This window comes from Macadamia integrifolia, chromosome 9 (assembly GCF_013358625.1).
Source record: "Macadamia integrifolia cultivar HAES 741 chromosome 9, SCU_Mint_v3, whole genome shotgun sequence".
Classification (NCBI taxonomy): domain Eukaryota; kingdom Viridiplantae; phylum Streptophyta; class Magnoliopsida; order Proteales; family Proteaceae; genus Macadamia; species Macadamia integrifolia.
The window spans coordinates 38667284-38685007 of record NC_056565.1 but is presented as its reverse complement, the minus strand read 5'-3'; the positions used below and the strand labels follow the sequence as shown (position 1 = coordinate 38685007).

General features: G+C 36.8%; 2 protein-coding genes and 1 pseudogene across 2 annotated transcripts; 2 read left to right on the top strand and 1 right to left on the bottom strand.

Annotated features, from left to right (window-relative positions):
* Positions 1–6309: 6309 nt before the first annotated feature.
* LOC122089773 lies at positions 6310–7791 on the bottom strand (annotated as a pseudogene).
* Positions 7792–7847: 56 nt separating this feature from the next.
* LOC122089772 (uncharacterized protein At2g29880-like) lies at positions 7848–8874 on the top strand. The gene is made up of 4 exons (XM_042659463.1): positions 7848–7869; positions 8110–8217; positions 8303–8646; positions 8749–8874. Exons 1-4 carry the CDS (start codon positions 7848–7850, stop codon positions 8872–8874), a joined length of 600 nt encoding a protein of 199 aa, XP_042515397.1.
* Positions 8875–14990: 6116 nt separating this feature from the next.
* Positions 14991–15305, top strand: LOC122089771 (putative lipid-transfer protein DIR1). The gene has a single exon (XM_042659462.1). It carries the CDS (start codon positions 14991–14993, stop codon positions 15303–15305), a length of 315 nt encoding a protein of 104 aa, XP_042515396.1.
* The last annotated feature ends 2419 nt before the right edge of the window (positions 15306–17724 follow it).

The following is a 17724-nucleotide window of genomic DNA, read 5'->3' as shown; positions in this document are numbered from 1 at the left end:
GCGGCAGCTCAAATCCAACACCCTGGAGTGCCTCAGCAAGAAACCCAACACATAGGCATGCGCTTCGAGGAACTCTAGGACGTTGGATCTGAGCCACCGCCTCTATTACGCAGTAGAGGAGCCCTGCCCTCTTTCTTCCCTCCACAATCCCCTCAACCTGCCACACATCAAGCATTGTTGTGGAAACACTGCATGCAACACATCAGCCCATACTTCCGGATCAACCAATGAGGATTCTCGCACACTCTCGGCTGCTAAAAAGAATGGATCACATCAACCAAATTTTATCGACAAGCTTTAAACAATATCTTAAGTTCGGTATGCTATAGCCACATAATTAACATCTGATAACTTTCCTTAAAAAAGAAAAAATCCAGAAACTTATTTTAAGATCACTTCCAAACATCTTCACATCCTTTTCCAACATAAGAGGATTAATAGAAGCGAAAAAAATAGAGAAAGGTGCACAGGGAAGCGAAAGAGGGAAAAAATGACAAGAAATAAAAACGAAGGGAAAAAATATAAGTAAAGGGAACCATAGAGAGATGAGGAATCTGTTAACAATTGAAAAGAAAAGGGTAATAGATATTCTAAAAGAAAGGCAAAAATCTTAATGTGGGGAAGTTTCATAAACAAAATTTAAGATAATTTGTATCATTAAATAGAACAAAATTTAGTTGTTGCCCGGGTTACAGTAAAATAAATGAAATCTTAAAAGGGAACTTTGAAAAATATTTAAGAAGGTATTTGTGAACCTTAAGGGGAAGTGAATTATACTATATTTTCAGCGATCAATAGGACTCAGGTAGCAGCCAATTTTTTTCCCCCAGTAAACATAGGTCAAGTGTAGAAGAATAACAGTAAATGCCAGAGGTTATGTTAGAGAGAATTAATCTAGAAATTACCGAAACTGAAACAAAGGAAACCATTCCTCGAGTTCAAAATAACATTCCATATATAACCAAGCAAATGCTTACATTTTTTCTAAATCACTACCCATTATGACTTCAAATATATATATAAAAACCACATCACTGCCCGCATTATTTATAGATAATTGCCGAAACAGAAACAAGGTAAAATATCCAATTCCTACTAAGCCTTTCTCCATCGACTGCTTCAATTTGTAATCTCTTCCTATCCTGCAATACAGCCATGAATATACTAGTATTTGTGATATTTAGATTTAGATACAAATCAATGGAAAACAAGAATTTAATGTACCTTTTTCAACAATTGGATGGCTTAGGGAGCTTGCACTTGTCAGGTAGTTGCATGGCAAGGTTGGGATCAATACCCAAGGCAGGTAACACAGAGGAGTTTTTATAACCACAGAGGCATTTTAGGTCAGCATGAGAGAGTGCTGTGCAACAAGCTTTAGAAGGAGGAGGAGGATTTGGTGGAGTCACAGAGGGCTTGCAGGCCATCAGACCTTGTCCACTCATTTTGCAGATGCTCTGAGAGTTCGACACCATCACTTCATTTCCCATAAGGATTGTTACCATCATCATCAACATCACCATCCCAAGCTTCTCCATCTCTTTCTTCCACACTTTTCCCTCTTCTTCTCTTTGTCTAGGCTGGGCAGCCAAGGATTTGGGTTCTAACTTCTGAGGTTTAAATAAGCCAGGGGGGATTGCTCAATTAGAGCCCGTGAGCGCACATTGAGTCAGTAGACAGAAGGCACTGCACTATACGGTCACGAGAGTCACTTAAGTGGCCAGAAATGAATGCCTGATAAAGGCTCATAGAATTTCGCAATTATGAATTCTATCACTTGGGACTTGGGAGTAGGACTTTGGGACACGAGGCTTCACGCCTTTACCTCCTTTTCTTTCTTTTGGTAACTCCTTTACCTCCATTATTTCCAATGGAAATGAGTGCACTCTTCATATTCTAGTAATTATCTACTTTCTTTGTCTCTTTGGGCTTGTCTATGCTACTTAGACATGAGAAAGAAACCATGTAGCTTGATTCCGTGCCAGACAATGGTGGAGTTTACCATTTAGCTATTGGATTCATCTGATCTCGCAAATCATGGGTTTTTTTTTTTTTTTTTTTTTTTTGGGGGGGGATGGGGTGTGGGTTTCCTAAGGTTCAGGAATCTAGTTCCTCTCTATAGAGCTTAGGGATCAAAGAGTCTAGGGATCAGAGAGTGATCACATGATTGATAAGACCTGGGCATGTGTTCCGAGGTCACCTTGACCATGGGATCACTCTTTGATCCTTGGATTCTATGGAGAGGAATCCTATCATTTTGGGTATTGAATCACTAAGAGCCAAAGAGGTTGCCGATCGCATGTAGATGAAGGAAAATTGGTGGGTCTATCTTATGACTAGAAAGTACCTTCAGTTTATGTTTTTTGGTACACATTTATCAAATCTTTGCTAAAGTAACATGTAATGTACCTAATCCAGACTCAGTGGTCCCAATGGTGGTTGCATTTAGACAGTGGTTATGAGGTTTCAATTTCGGATTGTCCGTGCCGCGTGATCCCTATTGGTATCATTATCCTCCAATTATGATAACGTGTCAATGTCATGTTGGAGAAATGGGACGAAATATGGGTAAAACAAATTAAAAATCTATGCTTTTAGGAAAATCAAGGTAAACTTGTCCAATTTGAAGGTGACATATCTACAATACCGTGCACTAAAACCATGATTTAGACTTCCCATACCATTAACTTCCAAGTTCTACCAACTTTTGTGGCAATTTTGCTAACTTTTTGTGTGAACTTTTATTAATGTTGAGTGTCCTCACGTATAGACATGCAAGAGAGGTGGTTGGTTTGTTCCAGCTACTGACATAATAAAATGGGAAGTGTAGTTTACACAAGTTGTGTTTATCTCTCGCCTCCGGAACATATATATCATTTTATAAGAGGAATAAAATAATCAACACATGAAGGCATTAGTGTACGTTATGTTCCCAGATAGAGAACACTATCTCTAATAAATATAAAAGAAGAAAGAACACTCCTTGGGCTGGTTTACACAGCTTGCCAGCCCCTCTGCATTCTTGCCCTTTCTTGTCTCTCTTCTCTCCTTTCTCATGCGCAACAGACCGCTACGCCCACTGCCACAACAGCCCTCGGCATGGCCGCCCCTTTGTGCTCTCTCTCTCTCTTCAAATCGGTTACTCCATTTTCAAACTTTTGTAACCAAAAAAAAGAAGAAGAAGAAGAAGAAACTAGAAAACAAATCTGTAACCCCATAATCATAATTTAACACCATAATTGATACCAAATCACTATGTTGATTGAAGAATCGTGCTTTGATATCACTTGAAGGCGACAGCGAAAGTGATTCGATACATTATCTTATTGAAATAAATTTAGGAACGAGGATCTAAATGAATACATCATAATTATCTAAGAAGAGAATGTGTAGATTACTTAGAACATAACTATGCATGCTCCCCCAAAGGAATACAACACCCGAACATGATCACCGAAGCTTGCACATTCTCCAATGGACGAATTCTTGAGGTTGAAGACAAAGGATACTTTCTCTCTTTCTTCAATTTCTCCACTCAATTTGTTTCACAATAATGAGAATTGTGCAATCATAAATTGACCTAAGCTTCTTTTCAAAAAAGAAAGGCATAATTATGATATTACAATCTAATGGTTAAAATCACGCTAAATGGTGTGATCCCAAAGGGTATTCCGTATTCTTTAAGCTATCCTTAACTACACTTAAAGATGAACGACACTACAAGAGGCGTAACCTGAAAACTCCAGTGGTAGAAATTTTAATTTCACTTTCTCCTCATACTACTAACATCTGCAATAGACCTTGCAACCATGGAATATATATAAATCACCACCATGAAATAAATCTATTACAAATAATAACGAGAATGTCAGGTCCTCATAACGGGCACAAAAGACATTTGAAAATATTTTTCAAATATAATTAATTTAATAAAATAAATAAAAGTTTCTTGCAAACTCTTTACAGAACAAGTACCAAGCCCTTAGACTTGGCCTAATCAAAATCTGGCAACTCTCTCTTGGAAGTTCTCCTTACATGGGCAGTGGAAAACCTATTGAATGTCACCCTCATTACCATTTATATCGTGTAAACCGAGCAACTAGTCTATAGTCAGTCCTTTTGGTATACATCAATCATTGACTCATCACAAGTGCATAAAATACAAATGCAATGGTGAGTGCCACTCAAATACAGAAAAAGAAACTACCAGGGATTCTTGCTACTAACCAAATCACGGTTATGAATTATTCAAGAATCTTAGTGAATCAATGTTCAAGACATTAAGGGCCCATTTGATTTTGTTTTTAGAAATGGTTTTTCCGTTTTTCTGTGCTCAGAAACAGAAAAACATCATTTTTTCTGTTTGATTTTTTTGTTCTATTTCACCTATTTATGAAATAAAAATTAAAATTTATATCTACTTTTATTCCCAGAAACAGGAATGGAGAAATACCTTTTAGTTACTTTTCTGTTTCTTAAAACAAGGTGAGGGGGAAAGATCGTGAAATCCCGAGTCCCAACACCCTACCCTCTCCTATCTCCCTGTAGCTCTCCACAAACTGCAACTCTCCACAAAGCTCGGCGACCGTCTCTGCTCCCTCACGAAGCTCCGGCGACTATCTCTGCTCTCTCACGAAACTCCGGCGACCGTCTCTACTCTCTCGCAAAGCTCCGACGACCGTCTCTGCTCTCTCACGAAGCTCCGGCAACCGTCTCTGCTCTCTCTCGAAGCTCAGCAGTCTCTGCTCTCTTGCGAAGGTTGACGTTCTCTCTCTCTCTCTCTCTCTCTCATCAAGCAACGGAGAGTTGCAGTGACAAGTACGATCGTCAAGCTCAAGTATCATTTCAAGCACTAATCACAGATCTGATTTAATCTCTGTAACGTGGGGATTTGGGGGTTGTCTTGTTGATCTCTGATGGGTAATCTTTGGCCCTAATTTCTGATTCCTACTAATTTGTGTGGATTTGGGGGTTGTCTTGTTGATCTCTGAAGGATTTAAGTTCTCTGTTTACTGTTGCCATTGCTGATGTTGTTGCTGTTCTTCCCTAATTCTTGGTTGGTCGAGATATTGAATTTTCTTTTCTTCCTGAATATTGTTATTACTATAATGTCTCTGGATCAATTTGTAGATTGTAATGGTTGGTGGGTTACTTGATATTTAGTTCTGGGGCTCTCTGTGGTCTTAGAAAGTAGGTAATTGAGTATTTTGTGTTGAATTTATTGATTATGCGGTTTGCTTACGCCCCCTTCAATTCTAACTTTTATCTCTTTTTAATTCTATTTTATTTTATTTAGTTGATTATAGTTTACAAAGTTCATTTCTTCCAACTCTTTGATGTTTTTGATGTTTTATTTGAGCAATGGGGATTCTAATGGTTTCGGGTAAGTATGAAATCGTAGTACTCAGATCAAGTGAAGTGTGATTATCTGGTTCTGAAGTTAGATGAGATTAATGTTCCTCCATAATGCATGTATTCAATGAGAACATTCAAAATGAGCAATGCTAGCACATTTATTAATGTATGAGAAAATATTCATATTCAAACAACTTTAGATTCATATTCAATATCTTCTGTTAGTTTTTAACAACTTTTAGCAATAGAACCGTTGGAGAACAAAACTAGACAGAATTAGAGGGTCCAAGACATGAGTCTAATTTTCTTTTTCTTTCCCTGAACTCTTCTGTTGTTTGGAGCATCATGTGTCATCTTGGCGATTGTAAATGCATGAGCCCAACTGATGTGAAACTGAGAATCACAATTAAAAAGGAAAACCAATCTCTCACCCATTCTTTACATGATGCAATGGAACTTAAAAATTGTTTCTACTCATGTCGGATGTTTCCAGTGAACATGGGACAAAGAAGATGAGGATCATAACTGAAGCATTTAATTTATTGTAAGCTCTCAAATACAAGATGGGCACAATATGGTAGAATACACAAACAGAAACAGGATAGAGAAGGGAGTTAATGAGACAGCAAAAAAAAAATTTCGACAGAACAGAAGGAAATTGGGATTGGGGGTTTTAAGAATTCTCTATTTTTTTGCTCACAAATTGGTTGAGTAGAGGATTCAGCCAATGAAAGCAGGAATTTGACTTAGTTATCATCAAAAGATCCTAGTATAGAATTCCAGTGGTTGCTAGAAAAGTGAGGCAGACAATAAGACCAAAATGAAATCAACTTGGCACCAATTTTTTCAAATCAAAATATGAAGGATGTACTTGAAATAACCTCAACTCCAGAATAATATCAAAGCTTGAATCTTTTCTTTTCCTGCCTTCAAACAATCTTGAGACCAGTATCAAGCTTAAAACCCAAATTCTCCATGCATCACTCAATAGAATTCATGCTTATCTTCATCTATCTATCAGAATCTATTGCTTCAACCATTTTTGTATTGATCAAATTTTGTGGTCTTCTCTGGTTTACTGTGCTAAAGGTAAAGCTTTCCACTTTTTTATTCCCCAGATCTGAGTTAAGGAGTTGATAATTCCAAATCATATTGCATCACAAGCCTTTCCACAGTATTTAGACTCAGAACGCGCCTATGATACAACTCCCTCAAAACCTCTGCGGCCAACTTCATTTCTTCTTCATGGGCAATCCCTTCGACTACGATAGTATAAGTTGTCTCATTAGGCATGTCACCCTTCTCAATCATCATCTCAAAGACTCCTAGTGAAAGATCTATCCTTCTGGCCTTGCATAAGCCAAGTATAAGGGCATTGTAATTGTCAATAGCTGGTCTAAAATCATTCTCTTCCATTACTGTAAAAATTTCAATTGCCTCAGCTAGCATCACCTCCATACACAGGCCTCTGATCAGGGATGATTTGGTATAGAAATCAGGGGTAAATCCATTCTTTGTCATCTCATATAAGAGCTGAAATGCTGCCACAGTGTTTCCCTTCCTACACAAGCTTGATATAACATTCCTATAGAAGTCATGCATGGAAGAGTTTGTTTTATTAACCAAGCTTTGGATAATAGAGAAAGCTTCCTGCACCTTTCCCTCCTTGCAGAGCACAGCAAGAGCGTTGTAGCTTCCGTCATTAGGATTACAGTTCCGATACATCATTTGGTCTAAACACTTAATCATAAGATCTATCCTCCCCTCACAGAATTGAGCAATTATTGGGTTGTAGCTTGCACAATTTGGCTTAAATCCACACCTCATCATCTCCTTCATGACCTCAAGAGCACGATCAGTTCGACCCTGTCCAGCAAGTGAACCAATAAAGATGTTATATGTAACCACATATGGGGTGTGGTCCCCTTCATCCATTTCCGCCAGAAGCTCATTTGCCTCCTCCCATGTCCTCTCAAAGCACAAATTCCTTAATAAAATGTTGTAACTCACAACATTTGGCCTAAACCCCTTCAATGGTAAACCCCTGAAGAATTTAATGGCTTCTTCAGTTCTACCTTCCTTGCATAATCCAGTTTACAGAACATTGTAACTAACCAAATTAGGCTTTCCACCTTTAGCAATTATCTCATCCAACAGTCTCATTGCTTCATCTACCCCTCTCTCCCTGTAAGCAGCTTCAAGCAAGAATGAGTAAGTAAATACATTTGGGACCAGCCCCTTGTGCATTAATTTATCCAAAAGCTGCAAACTTTGTTGCAGATTCCCTTGGATACAAAGCCCTCTAACAAGTGAATTATAAGTAACTGTGTTGGGTGGACAGCCATGTTCCTCCATTTTCTCCAGCATCAATTTGTAGATTCTTTTATTTACAGTTATTACCATACAGAAAATATCTTTGTTATTGGTTGAATCCATGCTTATTTTAGCAATAAATGCTGAGTTTGATCCTAGTGATTTGGTGATGTGATATCATGATAGCAAAGACACACGATGGTTGATTTGGCATGACATGAATTAATTATAAAACTAAAAGGAGAAAAGGGAAGGAGTCCAAGGAAAATATATACTAGAGGAAAGAAATGAGGTTCATGTATATAAACTATTTAATTTGTTGGTTATGTTGATTTGTTTGTCACATCCTTAACTCCATGTTAAGATTATACTTTCTATTATTGTGAACTCACCTATTTTGGTGAGTTATTTTGTAGTAGTTATCTTTTATATTTTTTGCAGGAAATAGAATTCTTGCTGATATTTTGTTTCCATTTATTGCTACCGTTTTACTCACTTTGGAAATTTTGGTTATTTCTTTTGAGAGATTTCCTTTTGTCATTGTTGAATGTCAGTCTATGAATGTTCAATATACATATCCGATTGTGAGCTGATGATTATTGACTTTAACATGATTAATGTTTCCTTTATGTAGACAATATGTCATATAGTGGAAACCCTACTCCTGCTCCAACCACAACCACAATCATTTGGAATGCTTCTGAATTGAACAAATTCATCACCTTAATGATTGATAATGTAAGGAATGGTCAGAAGTCCAACTCCACATTCAGTAAAGTTGGGTGGAATAACATTAAAGCAGGACTAGAAGCAACTTTCCAACGTCCATTTCGAAAAGAACAGTTGTGTAATAAGATAAATAAGCTACGAGGTGACTATAATAGTTTCAGGCGGTTGCTCGAAACTATGGGATTTGGATGGGATTCAAATACCAGGACTGCTATAGCTGCAGATTCTGTTTGGGAAAATGCTATAAAGGTAATCCATTCCTTGAAGCAATAGTCAATGGATAAATATATATATATATATATATATATATTTTTGCCAACAATGTATAATATCGATTATTTTGGATTATAGGCAAATCCAAATTGGACCAAATTCCGAAATAGTGGACTTCCATGGTGGCCAGAGTTGTTAGAGGTCTTCTCAAACTCAAGTGCTCAAGGAGATAGAGGAGTATCTCAGCATACTGTTGGGAAGTAAAAATCCATCGACATTGATCTTGATTTTGAGGATGAGAATGATACACATGATTCCCCTGAAGATTTAGTAGGTCTGGATGATATAGAACCTACAGATGTTGACGAAGTAGTCAGTCGTTCTACAACAAAGCGGAAGCATGATAGAACTCCCACAGACCGAAGGAAGAAGAGTACAACAAAAGTCATTACCAAATCTGCACATGACTTCAGCTCATATGTGGCTTGGAAAATGGAACGGGGGGGTAGTAGTACTCCCATTTCCAGAACAGTTCTTCCAACTGTCAATAATCTAGTGGATAGAATGTATATCATCAAAGCATGTCAAGTATTGTTGGACAACATGACAAAGTTAACAGAAGAGATGTGGGTGAAGGCTCAACAAAAGATACACAAGAGTGCTGCTTGGAGAATATCATTTGAAAAAGGATGTGGATGATTAGAGCATTGAAGTAGGATTTGGGAGTTTCTTGAAAACAATAGGTTTCTTTTTAAATTTGAGAATGACATGGATATTTGTTTGTTTGATTTTGATGGATGGTTTGATTTAAAAGTAGGATAGGGGAATTTCTTTAAGGATGACATGGATATTTCTTTGCTTGTTGATTTTGATGGATATTTTGATTTAAAAGTAAGATATGGGAGTTTATTTGAGGATGATATGGATATTTGTTTGTTTGATTGATTTTGATGGATGATTTGGTTTAAAAGTAGGATATGGGAGTTTCTTCCATATATTGATTTGCTTACATGATTTTTTAAGAATGACATGGATATTTGTTATTGCCTTGATGATGAATGCATTTTTTCAGTTCTTACTATGTAGTATTTTGATACTCATATTCATTTATATATAGGTATGGCAATGAATCCTACCAATTTCGAAGATGATTCATCTAGTGATGATGACATCATCCTATATACATTCCAAACGTTTTTAGATTACCTTCAGATTAGAGAACCATGTATGGATAGTAACTACACAGAAACTGTCATGGTCGCAAAGACATTGAATGGGCATTCAAATCTATGCTACATTGAATTTAGAGTTGAGAGACATGTTTTTCTCAATCTACATGATATGATGATACATAGAGGATGATTAGATGATAGTTGTCATATACGGGTAGATGAACAACTTGCAATTTTTATTGTAATAGTAGCACATGAAAGCAGTACTAGACAGGTTGCAAAGAAATTTCAACGATCTGGACAGACAATTAGTGTTGTATTTCAAAAAGTGTTCTATGCTATGGTTCAACTAGCGAATGAAACAATCAGACCACCTAATTTTGATGTGGTCCCCTCAAAGATTCAACATAACTCAAAGTTTAGCCCTTTCTTCTAGGTAACCTTTTATGATTTATGCTATCAGTTACTAGTTAATGAATGAATTCTAACAGATATCCATATTGTGTTTCATTTAGGATTGCATTGGTGCTATTGATGGCACTCATATTAGCGCCATAGTACCCAGATCAGAGCGAACCCGATGCAGAAATCGGAAGGCATTGATCACACAAAATGTTATGTGGGCCTGTTCGTTCAACATGCATTTTACATTTGTGTATGCGGACTGGGAAGGTAGTGCACATGATACTCGGGTTTTTGAAGAGGCGAGATCAAATGCTACTTTAGGTTTTCCTCATCCTCCTCCAGGTAATTCACAACAAACAAATCACTTGCACATTAAGTGTCTTTTTAGACTGATATACTCACTTGTATAAACGTCATCCATAATACTTGAAGGCAAGTATTATGTTGTGGACTCAGGTTACGCAAGTCAACTTAGGTATTTGACACCCTTTCGAGGAGAAAGGTATCACCTACCAGATTTTAGTGGGGAGAGAAGGGGTGCAAGAATGCCAAAGGAGTTGTTCAACCATAGACATTCCTCCTTACAGAATGTTATTGAAAGAACCTTTGGTGTATTGAAAAATAGATTCCAAATCTTATAAAAAATGAAGGGTTACCGTATCGAAGACCAAGCCAGCATCGTAGTTGCATGTTGTGGGCTTCACAACTATATCAAAGAACAAGCTATTAAAGATGATCTTTTTGATGAATATGGTTGTGAACAGAACGTAATTGATCAACTTCTCCTAATCATCAAGACTTCATTGCTCCAACTACAAGTACAAGTCAGAGAGGAGCAAGACAGATGTCAATGTTGAGGATAAATATAACAAATCAAATGGCTATATCAAAGGGATTGCCTATGATTCCAATTGATGGACCTTGATGTTTTGATTTTAATGACTTTATGTTAGTTGCTACCATTAATGATTTTATGTTAGTTGTTAAAAGCATATGTTACGTAATAGAAAACTCTATGTTTTATTTACTTATGTGACATTTAAAAAGATATTCCCTATTAAATCTCTATCACATTGGGTTTTTTCATTTTAATCATGTATGATGTCTTCCCTTTTGTCAAAATTCTAATAGCATAATTGTAATTAATGATACATGCATAAGAAACCGTTTCTCGAAACAGAAAAATCAAACACTTTTTTGAGGTAAAAAATTTGTTTCTTGGAACAAAAACTGGAGAAACCATTTCTGCTGTTTCTAGACACAGAAACGAGTGAAACAAAATCAAACGGCCCCTAAGTGTCCTTATTTATGTTTTAATTCAATCCCTATTGAACAAATATACAATATTGTAACCCTAGAACAAAATACTTATGTATGTCCATAGTTGAGAACAACTAACGTTATAAATAGGCAGTTTTACGAAATTAACAATTATCAAGCACATAATATAAAATATAATTAATTAATTTAATCCAATTAAATCGGGTTTAATAAACACACATCAAAATGTAAAGTATCCAACAAATAGACCCAACCCCATATTAAAAAACAACTTTTGGATAGTGCGAATACCACTTACAACTACAATTCGAGTTTAGGATTTGAGAGAAAAGTTAGCCCTCCAGCTAAGTTGTATTCATCATCCACTCCAATATTCTGGTGCTTTCTCACATTAGGTGTATTCTTTTTACTTCTAATTTATATTTCTTTCCAATTTCGTTTTATATTTTACTCATATTTTTATTGTAAGAGATGTGTATTGCTATTACCTCTCTAGGTAATAGTAACATATTACTAGCAGAAATCCTATGCTCACCAAGAGGTCTTTTAACGCCCTGGCCCATTAACCTTGTACAATATTATCATTTTGGGCCCATGGGCCTCAAGGCTTTAAAACGTGTTGTGTCATGTTAAGGAGGCCAGAGGTTATCAACTAGCCCAGTAATCTCTCCCTAGGCAATGTGGGACTAAAGTTTGCACACCCTCACCGATCTCCCAAACATCTTGGTACTTTCCGTATTCTTGGTGGAGACACCTTATCGATCTCCCAGATAGGTCCAGTACTTGCCGTATTCTTGGGTCTTACAGGTCTCGAGTTCGAGTCTCCTGACTGTTACCTACTTCCCTCCCTACCTATCAAAAAAAAAAAAACTTACATGATTATAGATCAAATCCTATTTTAATGTTGTTTTCCTTGCATTGTGGATTATTTTAACAATCCTCTCATCATTCATGCATTGATTTTCCTTATTTCTATATTTCTCATGGTTTATCATACAGATTTCATGTAGGCTTTATCGTCATAGGAGAGTCAAATTGATCTTCTTTTGTTTTTCTTACCCCAAAAAAATAAATAAATAAATAAATCTGTTTCAAGTATGGATTGGATTCCTCTTTTATTATTTACAGTTCTGCATTCCTCAAATTTCATAACTTTAATATTTTTCCTATATTAATTCATGATAATTAGTATTCACTTGTCATAAGGGTGTATCTATCATTTCCTACCTATTTCTATGCACGAATTTTGTATTATTTTTCTAACAAATTCAGATGGTGTTAAGCATTGAAAATGGTTCTCCTTTCATTAAAAAATTTCTTATAGTATGCATTTTTCGACATTTTCACGCATATAGGAGGATTTAAGGATTATTTGTATTATTTCATTCTTTTCAGGTAATTATTTTTTCCCCTGTTTATGTACTGGTCTAGTAGTTTTTTCTTTTTCTTTTTTTTTTTTTTTTTTTTTTGTGAAAATACTGGTCTAGTAGTTCGATACACATATACATGTAACATCATATTATTTCTTCGTTATCTCAAGCATCTAGTTAGGATTTTGAATGAGTAATGTCATTTTGTAAGTACCACGTATTTCCTATTTTAGTTTTATTAAATGTGTATGTTTAATTTACTTTTTGTATATTAACCATTGTTAAAATAAGAGGTATGTGCTTACCTTAATTTATTCTTGTTTTATTTCTTTTACCCAATTTTACAATTAATTTAATTTTAATTAAATACCCGGAAAAGGTGCCTAATTCATTTCTTGGTTTGCAACCAGAATCGAACCCTGATTATTTTGGTTCCACTGGTCACCATTCAAGTTATTTATATTTTAATGTCGATCATACCCTATATAGGTAGTGATTCCATATTTCTTCACTCCCGAGGATAAAAGATTCCCTTCAATAGGACAAGGATCAAGATCCATTGCACTCACAAATGTTTACCATATTTTTGTGGCAAACTTCTTCCCTATGTCATTATCTTCCATTCTATGACAAGGCAACCCATCATGTGTTCCAAATTTCCAAAACGGGTTTTCCCTTCCTTTCCTTCCCAAGAAAGCAACCAAGTGAAGTATAATGGGCCTATCAGTCCTTTCTGGCATATACAAAGGTGAAACAATAGTGCTGGAATTGAAAGAATGGGAAGTTTAAGGTTAAATAATTCGATTAACCTTATCATCACTAGCAATTCTCAGTTAGGGGTGCAACAGGGCTGGGTTGGATCGGGTTTCTCAAAACCCTAGCCCAACCCTGAGTCCCCTTAACTGAGCCCAAACCCCCCTGACCCTGACTCAGAGCCACAAAACCTCAACCCAATCCCAACCCTTACCCACCCTAATTGGCCCTAATTTTTCAAGGTCGGGCCGGGATGACCCTGATTGACCCTATCCTAACCCTGCAAAATATGAAATAATTAAAAAATAAAAAATATTCATAATGAAGAGGAGATAACAAAAAAAGGACACAAAGTCACAAATTACTTGCCATGAGGAGAACATCCTAAAGCAAACATTCAAACATTATAAATAACTCTAACTATTATGGTAAACAAAGAGGAGATCATCCTAAGAAAGCAAATAATCCAAAAAATTTCAATTATTTGTCATGATAAACAAAGAGATTATCTTAATATGGCAAACAATCCGAAAATCTCAAAACCCTTGTCATGTTAAACAAAGAGGAAAACGTCCTAAGAAAATAAAAAATCCAAAGTCCACATCATAGGCAAAAACCAGGGCCCAGTAGGGCCAAAACCAAGGCCTAAACTCAGGGTAAAAAAATCAGAGTCGGGTTCAAGGCTGCTTGCGCTGGCCAAAGATATCAACCCTTACTCGGCCCGCCCTGATCCTGACTCAGGGTCAAAAGTTTCATGGCCGAACCAGCCCTTAAGGCCATAATTTTCGAGTCAGTACTTGTTCGAGATCAGGGAGGGTTCAGGCCGTTAGGGCCAAACTTGCACCCCTATTCTCAGTTGCAATGTACTAGCTCTAACCCTTCCATTCTATTGAAGATCATCTGTAAATGCAGTTCCCCAGTTTCAACTTAAGCTAAATCATTTTTTAAATGTTTTATAGAGTTGTCAATGGTCACATGTGTCGTCTTCACCACAGATATGGACCACACTACATTGCCCATAACAAATCATCTTCAATACAAACAGTGAATGAAGCAACCAAAACTATTTAATCCATTTGGATTTTATAGCATTATTATCTCTCAAATCCATTATTCATAGAACCCACAGAGAATAGAATCCACCGTCCAACACCCATTTGCACTTGGAAGTCCATAACCAAAATAATGAAAGCCAAGCTATATAAAAACATAAAGGTTCTCTATCCATTGTCCACCACCAATACATGCCCGTGATCTCCACAATGCTTCCAATTGTGCACTCACGGGTTCACAAAACCAACCTTCGAGCATGGCATATTTAAAGGGCAGCCACCTTGATGGCTGTCCATAACAAAAACCCACAAGAGATATAGAAGAGCTAGAAGGGCATAGCAAAGAAATGGAGGCATTTCGAAAGCTGGTGGTTGTGGTTTCGGTGATGGCTGTAGTCCTTGGCAATGAGGTGATGGTGTCACAAGCACAGACGATTCTATGCAACCTAACTGGAGCTGATATTTCAAGCTGCAAGCCATTTGTGACTCCGGGGAACACCGCACAGCCTTCGGATCTGTGCTGCGCTGCGCTTTCTCATGCTGACTTCAAATGCCTTTGCTCCTTCAAGAATTCCAAGTGGCTAAGTACCTTTGGAATAGATCCCAACTTTGCAATGCAGCTCCCTGCAAAGTGCAAACTCTCTCAAGTTGTTCAATGTTAAAGTAAGTAAACCATGCTTCATTGGACACTTTAAACTATTCTATCGTATTTCTGTACAAACAAAAGCACAATATTAACTTCTTCTAAACAACCCCATCCCCACCCCCACCCCCACCCCACCTTTTTTTCTTTTCTTTTTTTTTCAGGGAAAGAAGTGACTAAGTGGTGGGTTTTGTTAGTTCAGTGGAAGAATATTATTGCATTGAAAGACATGTTAATGTTCCTCTTTTATCTGTTTCTTCATGGTTATGGTTTTGTCTTTAGTGCTGCTATCTTCTAATCAATGAATCCATCTTTTTTTTTATTGTCTTACAAAAATTTATGCTTTAATTCTCTTTTTTTTTATGAACGCTTAAAAAAATTTGTGTTAAGTTATTGCAGTGGGAACATTGGAAATAAGGATCAATCCTGTCATTTCACGAGGACTGGCGTTGTCCCTAGATTCAGATCATCTCCAACGATGGCATCTAACAGCTAGGAGGGGATCAAGCACACAACCCAATATAAGAATTTACATTTCAGGTCTTCCCAGCTGTTGGAGGGTTGAAATCGTCTGCAATTCCGATCTCGTACAATTCCGTGCAATACCACCTTCAGGCGGTGACACGTGTATTGCTACCAATACAATGGCCCAGATCTGGTACAACTAATAAAACATTAAATCAGTGAAAAGGCATTTAAATCAGATCTGGGCCATTGTATTGGTATCAATACACGTGTCACCGTCTGAAGGTGGTATTGTACGAAATTGTACGAGATCGGAATTGCAGACGATTTTTTTCCGCTGTTGGATGTATAATGAGTTTTTTTATTTATTTATTGTTAGCCATCAAGTAGCTGGAGAGGATTCGTGTCTCCCCTTCCCAATTCAAAAAGAAATGGAAGGGTAAAAATGGTATTTTAAATAGAGTTTAAAATGCTGATATAGCCTTCTATTTCCTCAACGGTACAATGACTTAAATGATATCCGTATATACATTGACAGTTCTTCCCTCTTCCTCAAGGGCCTCAATTGTAATTTGTTGCTCTTTTTCCCAAGCGGTTGGGTTTGGATGCTGTTTTATCATTAAAATGTACATCATCTGTCCATTACCTCCCTCAATCAATATCATTTAAGTCATCATTTACTTTCCATTTACACTTGAATTTCAATTCTCTTTCTTCCTAACCTCCATTACCTCCCAACAAGTCACTCTCTCACAACTCTTTTTTCTCCTCCATTACTCGTCCAGCCCATCCTTAATAGGGGTGTCAAAAAATGCCCAGCCAGCTCTAACCCGTCCTATCTCACCCTGAGCCAGATCAAGACCCAAGTTAAGTATTTCAACCTCCAGAGCTGGTTTGGGCTGGAATTTTAAGGCCTATGTCGAGCTAGGCAATGTATAAAATATATATATTATATTGCTACATTAACCTATTGATGTGTAGATTTCTAAAAATTTCCTTGATCGATTAGACCGGCAGAAGTTCACCTGATCAAGATACTAATATTCCATCTCAGTTTGCAAAGACTCTAACTTTCAACTCAGATGGAGTTACAGAAGCCATAACAACTTTTCGAAAAAGGCACCCTATGCTCTACAAGCCATCCAATTTAATGAATCCATAAGCTAAGTTCGCAAGTTTAAGGAGAGTAATGGGCCTTCGAAGTTTTGTGCTCCATTTTGTAGTAGTTGTTTCCTATTTTATTTTGGTTTCCTTTCTTTTGTAATCCAACCCTCTTATAAAAAGGTTCATTTTGGTCGAAATAAAGACCATCTCCAATTTTTTTAATCAAATTAGTTTCTCTTACTCTTCTTTTCATTGGAATTGGGGTTTTCTTTATCTTGTGGATTCAAGGGTAGTTAGCATTAGAACGAGATCTAATCCCTATACTTCCTTCTATGTCACATACCATTGTTGGATTTATGGGCTAAATTAATTATTCGGGTTGACTAAATGGGTGACAATCGAGTTACATGAACCGGTTCAGTTCACTCTCAAGTTTAGGGATATGCTGACCCAACCCATTATGGATTAGGATTTTGGGTACAGGACAGTATTATATATACTGGGTTTTGGGTCCCTACAGCCATTGTTCACTCTTTCCCACTTTACCAAGTGAGAGAACCAAGGAGGTTTAATCGGTTGTAGAAGATCTATAACCAAGCCAAGAGAGCGAAAGTGGGAATGACCAATATCGATCGTCTTCAGCATACTAAGTGAAAGGTACAATTCGATCTTCCATAATTTTATTAAATTCGTATTCTTGTTTCTCTGTGTGGTTTCTTCAATTAGGGTTTTGGATTTGTACCCATAGTTAACAAGTTGTATCAGAGGAGACCACATGGGACAAGAATCGATTGAATTTTTCTTGTACATGAGGATTTTGATTATTATTTAAAATCAAATATTAAAAAAAAAAAAAAAAAAAAAAAAAA

What these genes read in the sequence shown, in the direction of transcription:
- LOC122089771 (XM_042659462.1), top strand. Translation starts at nt 14,991, where the DNA reads ATGGAGGCATTTCGAAAGCTGGTGGTTGTGGTTTCGGTGATGGCTGTA.
- LOC122089772 (XM_042659463.1), top strand. Translation starts at nt 7,848, where the DNA reads ATGATAGCAAAGACACACGATG. An exon ending in TCCTTTTGTCATTGTTGAAT is followed by an intron (nt 8,218 to 8,302) that starts GTCAGTCTATGA and finishes TCCTTTATGTAG; the next exon opens with ACAATATGTCATATAGTGGA. An exon ending in TTTGGGAAAATGCTATAAAG is followed by an intron (nt 8,647 to 8,748) that starts GTAATCCATTCC and finishes TTTGGATTATAG; the next exon opens with GCAAATCCAAATTGGACCAA.